Source organism: Crocuta crocuta, unplaced genomic scaffold (assembly GCF_008692635.1).
Source record: "Crocuta crocuta isolate KB4526 unplaced genomic scaffold, BGI_CrCroc_1.0 scaffold37, whole genome shotgun sequence".
Classification (NCBI taxonomy): Eukaryota; Metazoa; Chordata; class Mammalia; order Carnivora; family Hyaenidae; genus Crocuta; species Crocuta crocuta.
Window position 1 is genome coordinate 1,067,764 of NW_027532040.1, and position 25,407 is coordinate 1,093,170.

The window sequence follows — 25,407 nt, forward strand, 5'->3', positions numbered from 1 at the left end:
CAGAAGGTATAAAATAAAACAGTAGTTCTCCCAAAAGGGAAATAAAACTGTATCATTGTTTTTAATAAATGCTATAACTAAGCTCCTGGGAAACTTGATACAAAGAAAAAGCAAAAATATAAAACATTAAGAAAGAAAATTCTATTTTCTCTTTCTCAGAAAACCGAGGTAACATGACATTACAATAATTATAAGAAATCCTATGTACAAATTTAAGCCAATACATTTTAAAATCTAGACTAAGGGTTTTCATGGGGAAATCCTTCATCATTACCAAAATTGACTCAAAAAAAGATTGAAACTTAAACAGACTTAAGAAGAAATTCAAAAGATAGTTAAAGCTGTAACTGCTAACAAAGATCCAGACCCAGATGGTTTTATGAGTCCTTTTAAGAGACTGATTATTCTGATGTTGCTTATAATATTCCAGAATACAAAGGATAGAAACTTTGCACATTTCTAATATCAAAAGATGAAAAACTAACCCAAGAAATAAAACTGTAGCTCAATCCCACTTATGAATGTAGATTAATATTCTAAATAAATATTAACAGATAGAATCTAAGGGTCTATTAAAAGAATAACACATCATGATTGGGAGTGATTTACTCCAAAAAAGGCAAAAATGGTACAATATTAAGATATCTGTTAATGTGATTAATAAGCCATTCATAGAATGAAGGAGAGTAATCATGTTGTCATTATTAATAGACAAAGATATTTCATAAAAATTCATTATCCATTTTGAGTGGTAACTAATTTTTAAAAAGAATAGAAAGGAACTTTCTAAACATATCAGTGTAGTTATTTTAACTGTCTAAACATTTATTTGATGATTATAATAGGTATACTGATTAAGTACTAAAAGTGAAAACAGTCCTACTAAAGAGTTTGGGGATGGGTAATCAGTCAGAAATGATAGCCTCTTTAGAACAACTTAAAATAACACAATATTCACATTAAAATATTCATCCCATATGATGCTAAACTTTATTTCAAATGGAAGTGAGAAGGTGGGTGTGTGCCTATATACTGTCTGTGTCTATAAACCACTGGGCAGAAGGAACTTTATGGGCCATTTACACCTGCACTTTTGTTTGCAGTGTATCAGAGAAGCAGGGAAATATTAATAAAACAATTAATTTATGCAAGTAAAAACTAGAGCCCAGAATTGGATGCTCTTGTTAGCAAATGTAGTAAGTGCCTTCTTTCTCAGAAATGACTGGTGATTGAATTTTGCCTGGTTGTCTTCCAGCAATGATTGCCTTATTGTTAAACCCGTTGTTATGTTGAGCATTATTGTGATGGGTATTTACAGATATAACCATGGATACAATCGGGCCGATGCTCTCTGGAACAAACCATATTATGAACTATGTTACAAGGTATGATTTTCAGATGGTAGTGGGTTCAGGGAGGTGATGCCATCAGAGCCAGGCTTTGCAGGATAAGTAGAATTTCCACATGTGGAGGAAGAAGGAAAAGCTTCCCAGACCAGAAGAGTATCAACTAAAGCATGGAGACAGGAGCTGGAGGAAATGTTTATATAATTGAGTAGTGCTCAGACCTAGCCAAGGGTCAGTGTTACCTGAAGAACTTTGTGAAAAAAAAGAGAGAGAGAGAGAGAGAGAGAGAACTCCAAGCACCCCACCATGGGGACCTAATTCAGTGACAGAGAGATGAGGCCCAGACATCTGTGTTTTTCTAAAAGCCCCATGGATGATTCTGATGCACAGTCAGGGTTGAAACCCAGTGCTGTGGTCTAGTATGTGACTAGGTTGTAGGGATTATAGAGATACTATAGGATATACTGCTAGAAAGATATAGCAGAGCCAATGATAACTGAGTAACACTATTTAGTATTGTGGATTTGTTTCCTTCCTTTTTTTAAAGTTTACTCATTTTATTTTAAGAGAGAGAGAGAGAAAGTGTGCGCATTAGTGGAGGAGGGGCAGATAGAGAGAGGGAGGTAGAGAATCCCAAGCAGGCTCCACGTTGTCAGTGCAGACTAAAGTGCGGGGCTTGAGCTCACTAACCATGAGATCATGACCTAAGCTACAATCAAAAATTGAATGCTTGACCGACTGAGCCACCTAGGTGCCCCATTTTTGCTTCCTTTTTGAAATTTCTATTACATCACCACTATCCCTCCATTAGATGTCAACCAGATATCCCTTACACAAAATTTGGCCCCTTGTATGAATTCAAAGTAAATCCTGTTAAATGAGATGAAGAGGAAGAACTGGTCAAGAATCTTGTTCCAGTTAGATATTGCTGTATAATCCTCCCCTCCCCCCGCAAAATTAAAACAACAGTCATTCTATTATCGCTGCTAATCCTGTGAGTTGACTGGACTCTGCTAAGCAGTTCTAGAAGCTTACTGTGACATTGGTGGAGGAGGGCCACAGTTGTCTGGGAGATGAGTCCAACTGGAATGTCCAAGACACCTCACTCACATGGCTTTCAGCAGAGAGCTTAGCTGGAGCTCTGCACTGGAACATCTTTGTGCACTTCTCACTACATGGCATCTGGGCTCCAGAGAAAGTGCCTCATGAGCAAGCATTCAAAAAGGCCCAGACTACCAGGCTTCTGCCGACCTAGTTTTGATAGCCTCGGATAGTTGAGTTGACCAGATCACTAAGACCAACTCCAGTTCATTGGAAGGTGAATTAAACTCGTCCTTTGATGGGAGGAGCAGCATGTGCCCACAGGAAAGAAGGAAATAGATGGCTATCATGTTTCGGAGAATTGCTACTGCATTCTTCATGCACCAAGTTCTACAGCATCAAAATACATAAAGGAGAATTTTAGGAAATTTAGATAGATGTCAACAAAAGTACAATTAGATAAAACAAGTAAGGATAAAGGGAATGTGAATAATACAACATGCTTATGTAATAGATTTATGTCTTGAATTTCTTATAAAGAATATTCCTTTATTTCAGGCATCCATAAAATACCTCTCCCGAAAAAGAGAAGCACTTGAACCCCTATATAGTGGTATAAATCTGAAGCTTATACCTGTTTCCTTACCTCCTAGCCTTGCAGAAATAGTTATACTTGTGTTTGTTTTACCTGTTACTACACACTACTCTGTATTAAACAAAATTCTTCCCATTTGGGAATCCAGTCCTCTGGATGACTTTTTTTTAACACGTGTTGTAAACAGTTGAGTTACACAGTCCTCTCTTAAGTTTTTTGTTTTTTATTTGTTTTCTGAAAAGAGCGGTATTGAATGGGGCTTTATTTTGATTTTGCACAGCTCGTGATAAGAGTAGCTTTGACTTGTCCTGGGTCCCCTTTATACTTCTAGGTCAACATCTAGCAACCACTGGACTCATCTGATTTCCCAATACTGCTGACCTAGGAGTTTAGCTGAAATTGTTGCCTACACCTGTTCTCCATGTATTGTTTTTTTAAGTCCCATAACAAAAATATAACAGTTTTAAGATTTGTGGCTTTTGTTTTTAAGTCTTTGTTGTGCTTTCTGAAATTCAGTTATTTTACCATCTTAGCAAGAAACACCCGAGTCTGAAGTGGGAACCCAGGTTGTGGGGATGATGTCATTTCCTGGCCTGTCAGTGATGAGTCCTAGTTATTTATTGCTTCTTCTCAGTGTCCCCATATGATGCTAAGAGCTGTTTCTGAACTGGATCTTGACATTAAACCAGCCAGGATGAGAAATGTAAGCAACCAGTCATCTTCCTCAGTAACACTCAAATCTGTTTGCCCTTGCAGGTCGTCACGCTGTGGTACAGAGCTCCAGAAGTCTTGCTTCAGTCCAGCTACGCCACCCCTGTCGACCTCTGGAGTGTTGGCTGCATATTTGCAGAAATGTTTCGTAGAAAGTAAGAGATGCCTTTTGTTTTACACTGTTTTCCTTGGAAAGAGACTTTTTGGGTCTTCAGTAATTTAAGTGACAGCGTAGCATTTCTGTTGCAAGTAAGGCCATGCTAGGTCCAGGTTCACCTGCTTCGGATACTATGTCCAAGCCTGTCCTGGAAATACTCTCCCACTCCTCATAGTGCACTTTTGTATGACTCTAGCTTCCAGCTCTCTTTAGAAACTCTATTTGGAAAGAATCATAGTACTGTTCTTATGACTTATTTTTGTTGGTGACGATAGGACGTAAAAATATCCTCACAGTGGACTTTGTCCACAGGAGAAGGACCAGGGCTGTTAAGTGTATGGGAATTTTGATGGTGAGAATAGTTTGCTTAAATAGAATGTTTGGACTGAAAAAGAATAGGCAAAGAAGATGTCAGCACTACTTCAGAATACTGAAAATGCAGGTGGAGGAGAGGTTATACATATCCAGGCACCACAGAGAGCAAAACAAGGACCAAAGATCCAGAAATTACAGAAATAGAGGTTTTTTGCTCAGAAGTGGGAAAATCTAATGTTAGGCAGTTCTCTGAAGAGAAGGTCAAGGTCGGTAAAAGTAGTATATTCTCACTGGGTGTCCAAGAAGAAACTGGACCAGCATACAGTTTAGGTGCTTGCAATGATGTTCTTGGAGTGAGTGAATGGGCTAGGTAGCCTCAAGGGCCCTCTGACTCTGAGAGTCTATGATTCATTTGTTTGATTTTTCAGAACACAACAAGTAGCCAAACAATATGACAAAGATCTGCCGGGAAAATAATCCATTCCCGGGTACAAAATTCAGCTAATCAAAATTAAGCAGAGCATCTAATTATAATTTAATAACTTCTTGTTTTTCATTTCCCTATTTCCCTGGGAAATGTGAGTTGGGAAGCTGAGTATATTCCCATTGTGCATGTTATGTTCAGAATGTTAGCTACGTGATAGCTCATAAGGGAGAGAAGTGGTCAGCCATTGCTTGCTTGGCTGTTTTTTCTTCTCTTTTAACCAAATGACGTTTAGTGCATGTAATAAATTTGGGGTCCTATTTTTAGAATATAGCATTTTTATATGTTGCTCACAGTGGGGAATCATGCCAAGAAATCAGTACATGGATGCTTGATGCAGGCCTACTGTGAGCCAAGTACAGGACCAAACGTCTTCCCTTCTGTTACCTTTTTATGCTTCCTTATCGAAGATAACTGAGGAGCCAACAGCATGAGCATCATTAAGGACCTTGGTAGAAATGCAAATTCCCAGCCCCCCCACCCTTACCCATGACCCATTGTATCAGAAGTTCTTAGGCTGGGGCTCAACCCTCAAGACAAGCCTAATTCACCCTCTAGGGTAAGAACCACTGGCTTGGATGACAAGATCCCCAGGGATAAGCAATGTAAATATGCAATTCCCAGACCATTACTGGGTTGGAGCGTGGCATTCTTGCTTTTAAAAGTACCTCATGTAATTCTTTTCATCACATTGGGTTAAAGGATTATGGTCAGAACAGGAAATAATCTACTGTCAGTATGACAAGGTGGGAGTCAGGGCAGTCATTATAGTTCATCCCATAAATAACTTCAATCAGCTAAGAGCTGACTAGTGAAATGTCTGTTAAAATTACAGTGATATGTCGGGAATTGTCCTCAGATATAAAGATTGAGTCCTACTTTTGTAATGAGAGGGGGAGTGATCAGTTTTGGGGGTTTTTGTTTTGGGGGGCGTTGTTTGTTTTTTAAGCAGGCTTCATGCCCAGTGTGGAGCCCAATGCAGGACTTGAACTCACAGCCCTGAGATCAAGAGTTGGACACTTAGGGGCACCTGGGTGGCTCAGTTGGTTAAGCTTCCGACTTTGGCTCAGGTCATGATCTCACAGTTCTTGAGTTTAAGGCTTGTGTCAGGGTCTGTGCTGATAGCTTACAGCATGGAGCCTGCTTTGGATTCTGTGTCTCCCTCTATGTTCCTCCCCCACTCACACTCTGTCTCTCTCTCTCAAAAGTGAATAAAGATTAAAAAAAAAAAAAAAAAAGAGTTGGACACTTACCCAACTGAGCTGCCTAAGCACCCTCATCAGTTATTTTTCAATAGTACAAGACTTGAATACCAGCCACTATTGATGATAAAACCATTATTTTTCTGAAAGATGTTAAAAGAAAGATAAAATTCAAGATATGTAGTGTTAAGCATTCACTAGTAAGGAATTTGCTGTGTTTCTAAGCTAGTCACTACCTATGCAACAGTTGCAACCCGAATTTTCATTTTATAGCATTAAAACATTTTCCCACTTAAGTGGTAGTATAATTGCTAATCTGGTTCCCAGTCCAGCTTGCAGAATCCTTTATAACCTGGAATATATATGAAACATTATTTGTACTAATTCATCAAAACCTATTTTCCATTTATAACATTTTTTTCTATGGAAAAAGTCATTCTCTGTTCCAATCCAACATGACAGGGATACCTCTCTCTTCACCCCAGCATGGAGTCTGGGAAGGGGGACTCAGTGTTGGAGGCTTAGGGAAAGGCTCCTTTCTTGATGGCAGCAGCAGTCTGCTTCAGTTTACTGGGAAAGTGAGATGGTGAGTAGAGACTCACTGGCTTTTTAGATATGCACAAAAGAAAGTACCCTCTCTCTTGGAGCCTTGCAGAGAGGTAGTAAATTAAGAATTAATTGCCTGAAGAAGGAAGCAATATCAGAATCCAGGCCCATGTGCCTTTAAGGACAAAGGAGAATGAATCCAGGCTCAGTTCACACCACCATTCACAGGGTGGGTGCCCTGTCTCCTAGGTAGTTCCTACTGGTTTGGCTTTGACCTTGAATATGGCCATGGCATCTGACCCTTGTTCCTATTCAGTTCTTTGTTTGGTATTTCCTATGATAATACCGAGATATCTGAATGCGCACGCCCCTAATTTTGCCAGATGAGTCCTGGGGTCCAGTTCCCAGCTGGACCTGTTTCTAGCTTGACTCCTGAGTCAGTCTTGACACACTTTTACAGTATCCAGTTGAGAATTTACAAGCCATAGATTCTAAAAGCAGGCTCCCTCGTTTCCTTAGACTAACTCTAAATCAGAGAATCCTGGCATGTGTCCATTCTGGGTTCCTACTTGTTACTATGGCAATATTCCCAAATTTTGTCATCTTTTTAAACACTTCCATGATTTTTGCTGTATCCTTGGAACAACTATACTTACTTAATTTTTTACCCTAAACAATTTACTTTCTTTTTTTAATTGGAGTAAAATTGACATACAATATTATGTTAGTTTCAGGAGTACAACATAGTGATTCAACATTCATATTCATTACAAATAAATCACCACGTTAAATTTATATCCTATCTGTCACTATACAAAGTTGTTATGTATTATTAACTCCAGGCATACCTAATTTTATTGTTTAATTTAAACAAAATTAAGGTTTGTGGCAGTCCTGCCCCAAACAAGTCTGCCAGCACCATTTTTCCAACAGCATTGGCTTATTTCATGTCTCTGTGTCACATTTTGGTAATTCTTGAACTATTTCAAACATTTTCATTATTATCATATTTATGATGATGATCTGTGATCTGTGATTTTGACTCAACTGAAAACTCAGATGATGATTAGTATTTATTAGCAATACAGTATTTTTAATTAAGGTATATACATTGGTTTTTTAAGACATAATGCTATTGCATACTTAATAGACGTAACTTTTTTTATGCACTGGGATACCGAAAAATTCATTTGGTTCACTTTACTGATACTCACTTTATTATGGTGGTCTGGAACTAAAGCCACAATATCTCTGAGATTTGCCTATATTGCATTCATTTCTGCTCTCTTTATTATTATTTTTGTTCTACTAACTTTAGGTTTGTTCTTTTTCTATTCCTTTAGGTATGAGGTTAAATTGCTTATTTGAGATTTTTCTTGTTTCTTGAGGTAGACCTGTATCACTAAAATTCCATCTTGGAACTGCTTTTGCTGTGTCTCATAGATTTGGGACTGTAGGGTTTACATTTCATTTGATTTCCTCTTTGATTTTTTCATTGATCCTTTGGTTGTTTAGTAGCATGTTGTTTAGCCTCCATATGCTTGTGTTTTTTCTAGTTTTCTTCTTATAATTCATTTTTAGTTTCATACCATTGTGGTTTGAAAGATGCAATATATGATTTTAATCCTTAAATTTATTAAGACTTATTTTGTGTCTTAACATGTGATCTATCCTGGAGAATGTTCCATGTAAACTTGAAAAGAATGTGTATTCTGTTGCTTTTGGATGTTATGTTCTGTAAATATCTGTTCAGTTCATCTGATCTAAGATGTCATTATGGCTAATGTTTCCTTAGTGATTTTCTGTCTAAATAATCTATCCATTGGTGTAAAGTGGAGTGTTAACTGCCAGTTATATAACTCTCAGTTTCTCCCTTTACATGTGCTAATACTTGTTTTATGTGTTTAGATACCCCATGTGTGGTGTGTAGATATTTATACATGTTATATCTTCTTATTGGACTGATTGATCCCTTTTTGATTATATAATGTTTTTCTTTGTCTCTTGTTATAGCCTTTGTTTTAAAGTCTGTTTTGTCTGATATGAATATTGCTACTTTAGCTTTCTTTTCATCTCCATTTGCATGGAATATCTTTTTCCATCCCTTCATTTTCATTCTATGGGTCTTTAGATTTGAAATGAGTCTCATAGGTGCCATATAGAGATAGGTCTTGTTTTTTTATCCATTCAGCCTCCCTGTGTCTTTCTATTGCAGCATTTAGTCCATTTACTTTTAAAGTAATTATTGATAGGGGCGCCTGGGTGGCTCAGTCGTTTGGGAGTCCGACTTCGGCTCAGGTCATGATCTCATGGTTCGTGGGTTCGAGCCCCGTGTCGGGCTTTGTGCTGACCGCTAGTTCAGAGCCTGGAGCCTGTTTCAGATTCTGTGTCTCCCTCTCTCTCTGACCCTCCCCTGCTCACGCTGTCTCTCTCTCTCTCTTTCTCTCTCTCTCAAAAATAAACCATTACAAATTTTTTTTTTAAATAAATAATTATTGATAGATACGTACTTATTGCCATTTTATTTATTGTTTTCTGGTTCTTTTTTAGAGTTCTCTGTTCCTTCAATTTTTTTTTTCCCTTGTGACTTGGTGACTCTTCTCAGTGTTATGTTTTATATTTCTTTCTCTTTATTTTTGCTTATCTGTCAGAGGTATTTGGTTTGTGGTTTTCATGAGGTTCATATATAATATCCTATAAATACAGCAGTGTATTTTAAGTAGATGGTTTCTTAATTTCAAGCACATGCTAAAATCACTACTTTTTATTCCCTTCCATTCATTTTTTATGTTTTTGACATTATATATTATTTTGTGTATTCCTTGACTAATTATCATAGGTCTAAATGATTTTATTACTTTTGCCTTTTAACCTTCATACTAACTATGTGGTAGATAATCCACTCCCCTTTACTATTAATTTACCTTTACTGGTGAGATTTTTTTCTTTCATAATTTTCTCCTTTCTAGTTAATGGCATTTTCTTTTTCATTTTTTTTAATGTTTTTATTTATTTCTGAGAGAGAGAGATAGAGTGAGCTGGGGAGGGTCAGAGAGAGAGGGAGACACAAAATCTGAAGCAGGCTCCGGGCTGTGAGCTAGCTGTGAGCACAGAGCCCGATGTGGGCTCGAACCCATGAGCCATGAAATCCATGACCTGAGTCGAAGTCGGACGCTTAACTGACTGAGCCACCCAGGCACCCCTCTTTTTCATTTTTTTTAAAAAATAGTTTAAGGTTTATTTTTAAGACAGGGAGTGCATGCAGATGCATGCATGCAAACAGGGGAGGAGCAGAGAAGATGAGGGAGAATCCCAGGCAGGCTCTACACAGTCAACGCGAAGCCTGAGGTGGGGCTTGATCTCACAACTGTGAGATCATAACCAATGCCAAAATCAAGAGTTGGCCACTTAACCAACTAAGCCACCCATGTCCCCCCCCCTTTTTTTATTTATTTTATAGAGAGAGTGCAAGCAGGGAAGAGAAGCAGAGGGAAAGGGAGAGAGAATCTTAAGCAAGCTCCACACTCAGTGCAGAGCTGTCCACCGCAGGGCTCAATCCCACAACCCTGAGATCATGACCTGAGATGAAATCAAGAATTGGATGCTCAGCCTACTGAGCCACCCAGTCGCCCCTCTTTTCCATTTAAAAAAGTCTCTTGAACATTTCTTGTAAAGTTAGTTTGGTGTTGATAAATTCCTTTAGCTTTTGCTTATCTGCAAAACTCTCTGTCTGTCCTATTCTGAATCATGCTAGGTAAGAGTATTCTTGGTTATAAAATTTTCCCTTTCAACACTTAGAATATATTCTGCCAGTCCCTTCTGGCCTGTAAAGTTTCTGCTGAAAAATCAGATGATAGTCTTATGGGGGTTCCCGTGTTTGTAACTAGTGGTTTCTCTCTTGCTGCTTTTAAGAATCTCTCTTTAACTGTCGACACTTTAATTATAATGTCTCCTGGTGTGGATCTCTTTGAGTTCATCTTCTTTGGGATTCCATGTGATCCCTGGACTTGGATGTCTTTTCTTTCACCAGGTTAGGGAAGATTTTAGCTATTTTTTTTTTTTTTAAATAAGTTTTCTGGCCCTTTCTGTCTCTCTTTTCCTTCTAGGATCCCTAAAATATCAAGTATTAGTATACTTGATGGTGCCCCAGAGGTCTCTTAAACTATCCTCATTTTTTTTCATTCTTTTTTTTCTTTTTCCTGTTTCAGTTGAGTGATTTCTACTTACATTGTCTTCCAGATCACTGATCCATTCTTCTTGAACCTCTAATCTGCTTGATTCCCTCTAGTGTATTTTTCATTTCAGTTATTGTATTCTTCAGCTCTGACTGGTTCTTGTCTTTTTTAATTTTTAATTTTATTTTTAGAGAGAAAGACAGCACATGCAGGGGAGAGAGGCATAGGGAGAGGTAGAGAGAGAAAATTTCAAGCAGGCCCCACACTCAGCATGGAACCCAGTGCGGTGCTCAATCCAATGACCCTAGGATCATGTCCTGAGCCAAAATCAGGAGTCGGACACCCACCCAACTGAGCCACCCAGGCACCCCTGATTCGTTCTTTTTTATATTTTCTAGACAATTTACTTTTGTTGTCTCATCTTAAGCAAAAATATATTAAAATCACAGATTTGTTGAACCAGTTATTCGTTTGTCTAGTGCACACTCAAATACATTTATAACCATTATAATTATTGAGAAACTTAGTCCATGTTCAACCTCTAAAATGGTCTCTCTCACATAACACCAGTGGTATATGTCACATGTTGGAAACCTTGTAACAGGCATTTCATTTACCACAAATAACTTACTGTGTGGCTACTATATGCAAGACCCTTTTCTAGAGAGATAAATTAAATTCTAGTGGAGAAGAGAAGCACTGCATGCATGATTAGTTACTTAGCCAGAGCCAGGTAAATGCTGTGAAGAAGCACAGGGTTCTGTGAATAGGTATAATGAGAAGACTGTTTCCAGAGAGGGAAATAGATTTCTCAAGGGAAGGCCAGAAGTCAGGATTAACCTCCTTAGAGGTCACATCCTCATTGTTTATATAAAATTTTTGAGGAATCTTCATTTATGTATTAGAAAGGCTCACCGTTCTCCGTTAAATCTAGGGAGAAAAATAAGAATCAAAGGGAGGTGACATGTTCGTCAGGTGACAGACGCAGAGCCAGGCCCCTCACATGCATTATCTCACTAAACCCACATTCTGAGGACTATTTTTTTTTAAATGTTTTATTTATTTCTAGGAGAGAGAGAGACAGCGTGAGCAGGGGAGGGTCAGAGAGAGAGGGAGTCACAGACCAAAACAGTCTCCAGGCTCTGAGCTGGCAGTCAGCACAGAGCCCGACGCGAGGCTCGTACCCACGAACCGCGAGATCATGACCTAAGCGAAAGTCGGACGCTTAACCGACTAAGCCACCCAGGCGCCCCTCATTCTGAGGACTATTATCCAGTTTCCAGATGACAGGCCAGTCTTCTGCAAAGAGAGTAAATAACTTGTCCCTGGGCACACAGCTCTTAAATGGCAGAGCCAAATTTGAACCCAAGTCTGCCAGACTGTATAACCTCTGATTTTTTTCACTCTGTCATGTTTCTGCTCTTGCTGTTCTTTTATCGACTAGGTCATATTTTTATCTGAACTGTCTGATGCATTATTACAATGTAACAGCAATGACATTTTAGAAAGATCAAGAAGGAAACGATGCATTTATTTTTTTTTTAATTTTTTTAATGTTTTTATTTATTTCTGAGAGAGAGAGACAGCATGAGCAGGGGAAGGTCAGAGAGAGAGGGAGTCACGGACTCTGAAACAGGCTCCAGGCTCTGAGCTAGCTGTCAGCACAGAGCCCAGCGCGGGGCTCGAACCCACAAACCGTGAGATCATGACCTGAGCCAAAGTCGGATGCTTAACGGACTGAGCCACCCAGGCGCCCCACAAACCATGCATTTAAAAGCTTTGATTTCCAATCTCTCCAATTCTCTGTGATATTATTAAGAGTTGCCAGAGAGGAGCACCTGGGTAGCTCAGTTGGTTAAGTGACTAACTTGATTTTCAGCTCAGGTCATGATCTCATGGTCTGGAAAGCAAGCCCTGCATCGGGCTCTGTGCTGAGCATGGAGCCTGCTTAAGATTCTCTCCCTTTGCCCGTCCCCACTTGCACATACACACTTGTTCTCTCTGTCATTAAAAAACAAAGAAGAAGAAGAATACCAGAGAGTTTTAGTACTATCAGTATTATCTGGGTTTAATAATTGTCCCAATGATTTACAGGGGCATTTTACAAAATGGATAAGAGTTGAAGTTTTTCGTCCTCCTTTAACTCTTTGTCTATGAGGAGTGCATCTGTACTCCACGTTGAATTACCTTTTAATGCTAAAAACCAGTGCTAGGAATTTGGTAAACTAGCCAGGTTGAAGGATGGGATGAGATGAGATAGGATGGATGGATGAGATAGATCATCTTTAATTTCATAGCAATTAAATTCATAATTGCTAACTATCCAGGTTATCTTGTGATCCTGCTCAGAACTATTGTCATTGGTTTGAAAGTTATGGGGTTTTCCAGGTTATAGCAAAGTCATAAAAAGAAAATGTACATTTGGGAAAAAAAACCTCATTCTAAAACTAATTCTTTGAATATGGAGATTGTGGTAAGCAGATAGTAATTCTTAGAAATTCTCAGTTGCCAACTCTACTGATGCCTAGCTTAGAAATGCCAAATGCCACTAGGAAGAATATAATAAATACAGTCACTGTTAGAAGGAAACAAACAAGGCTTCATGATTATATTATCCCGTGTATGGTGGCCTCTCTAGGCTTGTCGTCATTGATTTCTATGAATTAAACACCCAGTAGCTGAGAAATGGACAGTGAAACTGTCTTTTGTGGCTGAGTGGTCTGTGAACAAATGTCTTTAAAATGTCACTGAGTGCCTTGCCAATTTTCCCATTGGTTACTGTGTTGGTGTTTCCCCTTATTTGAGTGCTCTCTCCTTAGTGACATCAGTAAAATGAAGTCCTTAACTGGCTGACCTGAACAGCAAGGTACCAGAAGGCAAGCCCTAGCCTGTGGGTGAAAACCCATTACCTCAGGTTAGGTCAGAACATGTGTGTGGAAACCAGGGCACTTAGCTAGCCCTTGAGATTTCTTATCTCTTCTTGGGGGCTTTCCTAGGCCTTTTTTTTTTCTTTAAAGAATCAACAAAGTGGGAAGAACTTTAGAAGCATTTTCTTGAGGAAGGAAGTACCCACGATGGTACTTAGGAAAAGAAGTGATCTTGGTTGAATAATGCATAAAGGGTAGTTCTAATAACAAAGGAGCACCGTTTTATGTAATCAATGTTGATTTCTCTTTTTCTTAATATGTATTTTACTTTAACGTGAATTTGAAAAAATGCATTTGTTTTCATGATGTATGCTGAGATGCTGCCTTCAGTCGTGGCCTTTCCGTGTCGGGACAGCTCTGTGGCACTCAGACCTCCCAACCCACAGCCATTGGAGTCTGCCTGTTTTGGTCTTCTCTGCAAACTAGATTTTATCTTTATAGTACTCTTCCTGTCCTTCCCTCTAATTGCCCAAGTCCTCTCTTCCCTTTTACGGACAGTTACTGCTCTGTGACTTCTCCCCGTGGTCTCATCCCTGTTTTTTTTTTTTTTAAGTTTATTTATTTATTTGGAGAAAGAGACAGCATGAGGTGCAGAGAGAGGGAAAGAGAGAGAATCCCAAGCACTGTCATGCAGAGCCCAATATGGGGCTTGAACTCATAAACCACAAGATCATGACCTGAGCTGAGATCAAGAGTTGGATGCTCAACCGAGTCAACCACCCAGGTGCCCCTGGTCTCATCCCTGTTCTGGGCAACTGCTTCCCCCTTTCTCTGGCTCTCCCAACTTCTGTTCATCCTTTCTACCCTTTCCCTTGGAATCCCTGTTCTGAGCTACAGGTTGCCCTGCTTCACTGAACTTTTCCTCATAGTCTCCTTCTCCAGAACATTTTCTGTCAGTGCTCTCTTCCCCTCAGAAGAGAACTGGGATATTCTTGCGCGTCTGCTCCTGAGGCCATTATTCTGCCAAAGCCTCCCATCTCCTTTTTGCCATCCTCTCCTCCTTCCTCCCCCCGTCTTAATTACATCACTTGTCACATACAGGACCAGTGATTGATTGATTGATGATTGATTGATTGATTTTTACCATAGAGCTTTTTTCAAGCACAGTAGCTTTTTCAGAGCTACTCTGGGGTAAGAACTGTTATTGATGAAAGTGCTTTGCACGTAGAAGGAAACTGCAGATTGAGGGTCCTGACTGACTTCGCCTACATCACTCAGCTTACTCTCTCTTTGTCCCCCAGCCTGTACTTAAGCATTCAGAACCTTCTGATGAACTTGTGTCCTCTGCTCATTCCTTATGGGCACTGCATCTGAGGCATTATCCAGGCATTTCAGCATTTGAAATAAAGCCCGGCTTACAGACAGAATTAAGGGCAACTAGAGCACACAAGCTTTCCAACACTTGCCATCTGAGCTTTTAGTGGTTACATCTCCTTTCCTCTGGCTTCCCTTCCTTAGTCTCAGACCTGGTCCCATGCACAATTCCTTACCCTCCAGTCCCCCCCAGTCCTTAAGCCCAGTCTGTTCCCACAGTCCCAATCCAACATTCAGCCATATTTCCACCTAATTGAGATAAGTGAGGCTATCCAAAGTGAGCTCCTCTGTGCCCCTTCTTTCAACCCCAAAATCTCTCCTTATCCTCACCCTCTCTCCTTCTTCTCTCCCCTTTGCAAGAAGGTTGCATTCTTCCCCCTTACAAGACAAGTCCTTCAACTTCCTTTCTTGATCCTACCCTGCTTCTGGACTCTCCCCACCATCCATCATGCCTTCTGATTTTCCACTCCAGTCTCCCCACTAGCTCTCATGGCTCCATCCTAGAAGAGACCTCATTCCCTCATTCTGTGCCCTCAGTCTTTCTCCTTTCCTTCATGACCAAACTTCTAAAAAGAAGAGAGTCTGTGCATACAGCCTCCACCTCTTTACCATTTGCCATTCCCTAAATCCTTCCCATGATAAAAATAACAAGATAATATTTATTAGGAACTTGCTATGAGCTAAACACTATGGACCTTAAAATATATGATTTCATTTTACATCTCAGAGTAACTTCATGGGATACTGTTGTCCCCCACTTTACAGGTAAGAAAACTGAGGCCTGAAAAGATGAAGTTATACAGAATATAGCTGAGGAGATGCTCTGAGCCCAGGCTTCTCTGACGGCATAATCCTCCTGGCCATCCATTGGCTGCCTTCTGAGTTAATAGGAACCATCTCTCCATCTCATCGTGCTTGATGTCTTCAGCATCTGAATCATATGACCACTTGTTCCATTAAACCCTTCCTGCCCTTGCAGTTGGTGAAGAGCACACTACAGGGTGCCTCTCCCTTTATCTCCTTTACTGGCTCTTCTTCATCTTTCTCTTCCAAACCTAGACGTTCCCAAAGACTTTCTGTCTAGATAAGATGCAGAGGGGTTCCAGAGCCACATTCCTGTTCCCTGATGGACTGTCTGTCTTCCAGCCATCTCACAGACTCCTTACCTTCACCAGACCCCCAAACCAGCAATTCCTCTCGCCATCACTTTTCCTGTTAATACAGCAAACATCCTCACAATTACTCAGCTGGGTCCTCGAAGTCACCTTGGGATCCTCCTCATCCTCATATTTCAAAGCCCTGCGGATCCTGTCTCCATGGGTCTCTCAGATCTTGCCTCTTTATATCATGACTTCTGTCACCTCAGTTTGGGCCTAAACAGCCTAAAACACTAAACTGCCAGCCTGCTTTCCTGTCCCCTGTCCGTTCATGGATTTAGGATAAATTAATCTTCTCCATTGTCACCCCTTTACAAAAAACTATTCAAACTGGTGTAGGATCCTTGGCTCTCAAGACCTTCTAAAGAAGCCCCCCCACCCCCAAAAAAAAAGAAGCCCCCAAATTTATTCTGGCCTCAGCACCTATTCCTTTCCAAGATGTAACTTCTGTGTTAGTGAAAGCGACCTACCTTTTGACCTCAAAATATGCATCACGGTTATCGTCCTTAGAACCCATGTGCTTCTCTTGACCTGCATGCCCACCTGCTCCCTTTCATTTTCCAGAACTAAACCTAGAGGCCCCCTCTTCAGAAGGAGACCTGCTGCACTACCCCCACCTCCACGGCCCCTCAGCACCTGTGTGCACCTGTCTCGGGGCACTTTTCTCAGCCGCTTTCTTCCTGCACACGCACATTGTCCACCACAGCTGCAGTAGTGATGTGATGCAGAGCAGTATTCTTTCTTAGGAACCAGTTATTTACCCCTGTTTCAGCCCTACTCTGCCAGCTCTGTGGCTAAAAGCAAGCCAACAACCTGTGGAGCTCAGTGTCTTTATCTGTAAAATGGAGAGGCCATGATAAGATACCATAGCTCTGGTGTCCAAACTCCTCTGGCTAGCTCAGGAGTTACCATCCTTTCTTGCTCCCACACTCCGTTTTATTCAGAGCAGCCTTTTTTTCATCTCTTTTTATATTGGGCTTCTAAAATCGACAAAGTTTTAAAACACAGCAGTGGATAATGTCCAAGGTTCATTCTAACTCTGATATTCTTTGCTTCTGGGTAGAAGTATGATTTGGTCATTTCTGGAACCCTTGACCATGTCTGTAACAGCTAACGTTTGTTGACAGAGCTTATTACATGCCCTTGCATGTGGTCCTGAGCACTTGACATGTGTAATGCAGTTTAATCTCCCCAAGTGACCAGTCCCAGGATCCCACATCAAGTCATTGGCAGAGCTTGAACTGACAGCTGAAGACCTATAACAGGTACACTAAATTGTAACAGACAACACTAAAAATTAAAGAGGCATCAACTATTAGAGAGTAGCATTATAACGGTTGGAGTATGTGCGCGCGTGCATTCATACCTCCCTCCCCACCGTTGTTCTAAATATTCAAATATATAGATATCCCATCCATAAAGCTCTGTCCAATAGAAATATAATGCGAGCCACAGCACAATTCAAAATTTTCTAGGAGCCCAAGTTAAAAAAGGTGAAAAGAAACAGTTAAAATTAGTTTTATTAGTATATTTTATTTTAAACCATATATCCAAAATATTATTTCAACATGCAATGAAAACTTAAGAATATGAATGAATATTTTACATTCTTTCTCATAAGTCTTCAGACTCCAGTGTGTATTTTACACTCACATTTCAGACTAACCACACATCAAGTACTCAGTAGCCACAGGCACTGTACGAGACAGAATAGAGCTGCACCATCAACTAGAAGGAAAAGTAAGGAAAAAACAGACTTGTCATTAATTAGCAAGGGGGAGAAAAAGTGAGTCAGTGCCCTTCTCTCTTAGGCTCATTGAATCTCAGTGAGATTCCTCTTTCTTCTGTCTCCTGTGCCTTTTCCAGTTTAGGTGGAGGCTATAAAAGTTGGGGTCCTCATATGTAAAACTAAGAATTGATGTTGATGCGGCTGCTTGGCCTTTGTACTTGGTGGCACTTGAATGCCAACCTGCACATGGTTTGTCAGCAGCACCGACAGATCTTCCCCACTATGTCCTCTTTTAAACTTATTTGCACCTGGAGCCTCACAGTCTCTGTGATCTCTCCACATGCCACTCAGAAACCAGAATTGCTGAGGGCAGAACAAATTAGAAGATTTAGAGGCTAGCTAGCTTTATTTAAAAGAAAAGAAAAGCTTTCAGGGGCGCCTGAGTGGCTCAGTCAGTTAAGTGTCCAACTTTGGCTCAGGTTATGATCTTCCAGTCGGTGGGTTCAAGCCGTGCATCAGGCTCTCTGCTGACAGAGCCTGGAGCTGCTTCAGATTCTGTGTCTCCCTGTCTCTCTTTTCCCCACTTGTGCTCTGTTTCTCTCTGTCTCTCTGTCTTTGTCTCTCTCTCTCTCTCTCTCAAAAATAAATAAACAATAAAAAAAATTTTTAAGGGTGCCTGGGTGGCTTAGTTGGTTAAACATTCAACTTCAGTTCAGGTCACGATCTCAAGGTCTGTGGGCTCAAGCCCTGTGCTGACAGCCCAGAGCCTGGAGCCTGCTTCGCATTCTGTGTCTCCTCTCTTTGCCCCTCCCCTGCTCATGCTCGCTCTCTCTCTCTCTCTCAAAAATAAATAAATTCATTAAAAACATTTTTTAGAGAAAATATTAGGAGTGAATATGGTAATTTTATAAAAGCTGTTAAACTTGGTTTGAAGCATAAGAGACCTCCTTCAACCGTAAAATTCACTGTGGGTTTCCTTTTTATCAGTTGTATAGTGATAGGGAAGGAATCAACCTCCTTTTGTCAGTTAAAAAAAAATTATCTTGAGATTAAAGTCCCAAGAAGTTTCTCAGACTAGGTTTTTTTCCAGTGCACAGACAACATGAAGGTCATTCTGCAGAGCTCCAAAGTGCCTAGGCTTGGAGAATAATGTGAATTGATTTGTGATCTTCCTTCCAGGCAGGACTTGGAACATGGCCCTCTCTTCACATTGCCTTCCTTCTTAATCTTCTTATTTTCCGGACCCCATGCATATTTACTTCAGATTTTGCCTTCTGGGTCTACTCATTGGAATTGTTTTGGAAGCCCTTGCATTAGTACTAAGAGTCTCTGTTCTACCTTGATCATAAAGTCTCGGGTCTTCCTGGTCACTTCGTTCAGCCATTGTTTGGGATAAAAATATTTGGTTTGAGACAAGAAGCCATCCATTTCTTATTATAAAACACCGGCAGAGAAAGTAGCTATTTTATACAGTGAGAGCCAATTCTTAACAGGCTAATCTTTAGTTGATGGCAAACTTGTCTTCGTTGTACCCTGGCTCCCATGAACAGGAGGTGCCTCTCAGCCCTGCAAAATAAAAAGTATCAGGCCTGCACAGAATTCTTTTAGCTGGAGTTTGGACCTCTGATCTGAGTTGAGTCTGGCCTTCGTAATTCCTTCAAACCTTCATGTAACATTATATTTGTTGCTTTACAATGATCCTGCAAATTTACTAGACAAGACAATAAACACTATAAGGATTAATTCAGGGTGTTTGAGTTAAATACAAATTCAGGTGATTTTTATTATATACCTGAATAGTTTTCCACAGAACAGTATTAAGGCACAAAATTATAACAAATGGTAAGATGTGACAAATGAGTTTACGTGGTCTTGTCCTGAAATGATAGGGTGTAATGACAATCTGTCCATAACTCCATGTGACCCAGTGCTGTGGGGTGGTCTGGTCTGTCTGATACCCACACTCTGTTGTTTCGCACTGAGTTTCTGCCTCCCATCTGGCCTTCTCGGGGTGACTAGAAGAGCTCGTCATCTGATAAGACCCAGAATTTGGCTTCACTGAGAAGCATTGGACATTTTTCTTATAAAAATTAGTTTCTTAGTTTTCCTTCTTTCTTTCCTTTCATTTTTTCTCCTCTTATCTCCTTCAGACTTCTCCTCTTCTGCCTCACTCTTCTTTCTTCCATTCTCCCTGTGTCACTTTCTCCCATCTCATCCCCAGTTTAACCATGGGAGACAGGGCATTTAACACGGCCTTCCTTGTATCCTTCTCTGAGAATACATGGTAGTACTGAGTTTTTGGTTTATAGCTCCTGTTTTGCTGGCTCAATTACATTTTCAAATAGTAGAATCTACTCAGAGATAGACGTAAGAGTGATCAGCTGCTTGGGGGGGGAGGTGTGTATGCGTGTGTGCGCACATGTATGTGCTTATGTGTGCACACGGGCTTTTATAAAACCAGGAATCAGGTTTATTATTTCTAGATCCTTGTTTTCTTACAAACATTTCACAAAATCTTAATATGTGAAGGAAAGATGTGATACAGAGACAGCTAGAGACATGTGGGCTGTATTTACTTACTAATTAAACCATTGCAGGGGACTATTCAAAAAGCAGGTCTCCATTGGAAATTAGATTTTACTCTGAGGTGAACTGGATAGTACTAGCTCTTCTCTTATCGCTGGCACAGTTCTAGTTTGCTGGACATTCTCAGTCCAAAACCTCGGAGGAGATTCAAAACCTTGGAAGTCAAGCATCAGGAGGCTGCCAAATGTGTCTGCACTGTGTTACCCAACCATTTAGTAATCATATAGCATACTAATATTTTGATATTCAGAAATAATTTGGAAGCTAGTTGTTACGTGTTTTGCTGGTCAGAATCATATTGAATTCTACAGGTATCAGCATGTAATAAAGTTAATTTGAAAGACACTCAGTTAAACGGTATGTAGTCCTGCTTAAAAATGGGAATGAATTGCGTATATAGACATTTCACATTTTTTCTCTACACTAGTACCTTTTTTTAAGGATTACCTATTAACAGCTTCTTATAGTGCCTCTGTGAACCCTCAATCAAAAGTCATTAAAAATGTTAAGAGCTTTTAGTTTAAAATGATACCTACTACCCACCCCTCTTTCAGTTTCCTACACCAGAATTAAAACTGGCACTGAAATAATTATCAGAATTATTTGGAAAAATTCCCATTTAGCCTGAACTAGATTTTAAAATGCATTTGGAAGCACCTTGGTGGCTCAGTCACTTAAGCTTCCAACTCTTGATCTCAGGTCAGGTGTTGATCTCAGGGTCATGAGTTCAGGCCCCACATTGGGCTTCATGTTTTCATGCTGGGCTGGAGCCTACTGAATAGATAGGTAGGAAGGTAGGTAGATAGATTAGATAGATAGATAGATAGATAGATAGATAGATAGGGAAAGAGAGAGAGAGATAACCCACCCATCTGGTAACTCAGGTTTGTTATGTGCACCTAAAAATAAATAGACCTTTTTTCCCCTTCTTCCTTCCCTTGTTTCAGAAATACAGATTGACTCCAAATCAGAAAACGGTCAGCTGTTCCCACCACTGTTTCTATTGAGATCTCCACTATGTGTTGCCTCCCCTATGCCATCAGCATTGTGTCTTTTTCTTCCACAGCTATGAGTGTATATACCAGAAAGCAGGTACAAAAAGGGAGTAAGAGAGCTGAGAAGAATGGGATATTTAGGAGGTAGACACATGAGAGCAATACTAGATGAAATATGGTAGATGTTAAAAATGGAGCTAAGAGCTGGGGCACCCGAGTGGCTCAGTCGGTTAAACATCTGACTTTTGATTTTGGCTCAGGTTATGATCTCACAGTTCATGAGATTGAGCACCATGTTGGGCTCCAGACAAACAGTGTGGAGCCTGCTTGGGGTTCTCTCTCTCGTCTCTCTGCCCCTCCCCTGCTCGTGCATTCTCTCTCTCTCTCTCTCTCTCTCTCTCCCTCTCTCTCTCTTTCTCATAAAAATATATAAACTTTAAAACATTTTTAAAATTAATCTAAGAGCTACTCAGAGAGTGTTCAGTATTTAGAGTGAGTTCAAAGTAATGTCTACATTTTGTTGTCTACAACTTGTCTGGATTGATGGTCCCTCTTAGAAAAATGAGTAAACCAACTAAAAGGATCAAATTCTTATGAGTTTTGAAAAAAATACTACTGATCAAGATAATAACATTATACCAAAGCCTAAGAAAAAGATATAAAGCTGAAAAGATTAGCAAAATTAGAAGAAATTTTCTAAAAATTAGTAGACTAATTGAAAGAATACTAGAAGACATGCTGCCCAAAACAGAAACAAAGGCCACAAGAATTGGACATTCTGAAATGTAGAAATAGCAAACTAAGATGGAAAGGGAGGTGGATGAGATGTGAAACTGTAAGGAAACCCATTGCAGTGGCACAATTAAAATCTGGTCAGAGAGAGTAAGAAATGGAATTAATACTATAGGAAACGGGATCATTGATTTAAAGGACAGTAGTGATCCTAGCTGCATGATCTTCAGCAACATACTTGGTTCAAACTGTCTCAGCTTCTCTTCATCATCTCTAAAATGTGGATAATAATAGCTACTCCACGTAACTATTGTGAGGATTAGAGAAATCTATATGCTTATAAATATCTCCTATAATTTAAATCATTAAGTGTCAAAAAGAAATATTTCATCTCAATGGTTTTCACTAAACAAACTCCTCTAATATTTTCCCTCTGGAAAAATAAAGAGCAGGAACTTAGAAAATCTGAGACACCGACGCAGCAACACAATTGTCAAAATTTTGTAGGTGAATTGGAGAAGTCTCGTAGATTGTTTCATCCTGCATACACCCACAAAGACGTAGAAACTCATCGGGATACAGAGGAGGGCATGAAGTAGATCTTCTCATAGGGATTGGTATAATGATCATACTAGCTGTTATATGCCTGTTCCCTCTTCTCCCTATTGCCCTTTAGACCGTAAGCTCTTTGAGGATATGACTCTTGTCTCACGCCTTCCGGGGTAACCTCAATGCCTAAGTGGGGTGTATTGAAGTTAATAATGTTGAACTGAGTTGAGTTAAATTTACCAAATTGAGGCTAATCAAGTCTATGCTAAGTAAACATGTGCATTAAAAAGAAAGAAATTTTTTAAAAAAAGGACAGTATTTTTTTTTTTGAGACGTTGTCACAGAATGCTGAGGAAAAGAATGAAAGTTTTGAAATGGTAAGGAAATGACAACTACGAAGGGTAGAGAATGGAACTCTGGTTTAAGAAATTGATGGCCTTGGGGCACTTGGGTGGCTCAGTCGGTTTAGCATCAGACTTCAGCTCAGGTCATGATCTCATGGCTTGTGAGTTCGAGCCCCATGGCTGGGTCTGCTGACGGCTTAGAACCTGGAGCCTGCTTCAGATTCTGTGTCTCCCTCTCTCTCTGCCCCTCCCCCCCAAAAAATAGACATAGACAAGAAAAGTAAGTAATGGCCTTGCAATGCAGTAATCAAAAAACATAATTACAGGAACGTGTTCCTGAACAGAGGCAGGAGTTGGGTTTGTGGATTAAAAGGTCTCAGAATATTTGGATAGAAGTCATTGAAAAAGAGACTCTAGTAGTTGGGGTACTCAGGACTGTGAGTACAGAAAGTTCAATTTGAATCGACTAAAGAATAAGGAATTTGTTACTTCACATGAACGGTGATTCCAGAGATAGGTGAGCTTCAGGGTTGGCTTAATCCAGAGGCTGCAGCTCCATTTCTCTAAGATTCCCTTGTCCATGTCTTGGCATCTTAGAAGACTGCCTTTCCTCATGGCAAAGTGGTTATAGCGGTTCCAGGTTTCACACCTGCACACCAGGACACTCAGACAAAGAACACATTCTTCTGGACCACGGCTCCAAAGAAAACTGCGAAATTCATCCTCAGGACTACTTATAATCTATGCCTACACTTGAACCAAGGACTGAGACCAGAGAAATGGATTCTGTTGACCAGATAGATGGTAGTCTGAAGAACATCAAGTTCTCTTACAAGGTAAAAGGGAAAAATGGATACTAGGGAGGCAACCCACAGAATCTGCCACAAAGACTGACACAGAGCACACCTTGTGAATGTCTTAACTGCATGGAGAAAGGGAAAAGCCTACAAAGAACAAGCTAATTTATCGGAAAGTTACACAAAAAGGCAGGAAAACTGGGCTAGCTTCAAACTTCTCTTTTCTTTAACCTTTATTTTTTTTTTAATATTTTTATTTATTTCTAGGAGAGAGAGAGAGAGAGACAATGTGAGCAGGGGAGGGTCAGAAAGAGAGGGAGACACAGACTCTGAAATAGGCTCCAGGCTCTGAGCTGGCAGTCAGCACAGAGCCCGACGCGGGGCTCGAACCCACGAACCATGAGATCATGACCTAAGCGAAAGTCGGGAGCTTAACCGACTAAGCCACCCAGGCGCCCCATCTTTTATTTGACCTTTAAAAGGCACAAGAGAATAGAGAAAAATCTATAACTTTGTCAGGGTAAGTCTGTGTCCAAGAACTTTATACTCAGGTGAGTTACCTTAAATAGGTGAAGGTAGGGGTGCCCGGGTGGCTTAGTCAGTTAAGCATCCTACTTCAGCTCAGGTCAAGATCTCACGATTCGTGGGTTTAAGCCCTGTGCTGAGCTTTGTGTTGACAGCTAGGAGCCTGGAACCGGCTTCAGATTCTGTGTCTCCCCCCGCCCCCCTCCCCTGCTCACACTATGTCTCTCTGTCTCTCAAGAATAAATGTTAAAAAAAAATAAAAATAAAAAAACTTAAATAGGTGAAGGCAACAGAAAGGTTCCTATGTGCAAGGATTCATCCAGTTACTGTTTGTTTGTTTAATACAGTTTGAGCAAACTTGAGCTAACTGAAAGAGATATCAAAATTAGCACATCAAGAATGGGAGGCCACAGTCTGAAAGGACTGGCTGTCTATAGACTGAACACCCAACGTTTTACAGACGTTCTGAGGAGAGCTGGGACTTCAGCAGACCTCACCTGTTTGTACTGGCCATACTAATGACCCTATAGGAATGTGGTTAGGTTAGTATATTTTTCACAACAGGATCTGGACGAAGCTTAAAAGCAAATAATTCCATTATGAATTAATAGTCCTTATTATGAGACTAGCCCTGTAATTGGACTTCAGAAATTCCCCTGAAAAAGCTTCAGGCAGAGAGTACCATCAGATTTAAAAGTCTAATTAAATATGACTAAAATTATGTTTCATTTTATCCCACCTATAACTAGAAAGAAATGATTTCTAAAGACCTTTAAAAATAACAGAAGAGTGGGTCAAAGTGAAACACTGAAGATGAAATAGAAAGGGAGATAAATGGGGTAAACAATTATGAAGATGGAAAATGGAGTAGCTAAATTAAAGTCCCTTGAGGAGGCACAGAGAGCTGAATTGACCCTTAAGAAAATTGCATAAGTGATACAAAAGACAGATTGGGTTAAACTTTCAGGTGGGTGATTTGTTCCTCCTGAAATCATAATTTCTGGCATCTTCCCATTTTTCTTGAACACTAACTTTTCCTGAAGATTCTATATTAATACAAAAAGTGAAATTGATCAAAATGTTCAGCACGTCAATGGAATTGCTTCATAAAATAAGTGTATCAGTATAATTTATGAAGAGTTATAAATTATCTCTCATGGTAGTCATATTGTTGGATATC

At 40.0% G+C, this 25,407-nt stretch overlaps 1 protein-coding gene across 1 annotated transcript in view; it reads left to right on the top strand.

The window, feature by feature from the left end:
* CDK6 (cyclin dependent kinase 6) overlaps positions 1-25,407 on the top strand; it is a 251,964-nt gene that overhangs the window by 172,725 nt on the left and 53,832 nt on the right. Inside the window, exon 4 of the mRNA XM_077776214.1 lies at positions 3,739-3,848. Within this exon, the coding sequence (XP_077632340.1) occupies positions 3,739-3,848 (110 nt within the window). The remainder of the gene's footprint in view (positions 1-3,738; positions 3,849-25,407) is intronic.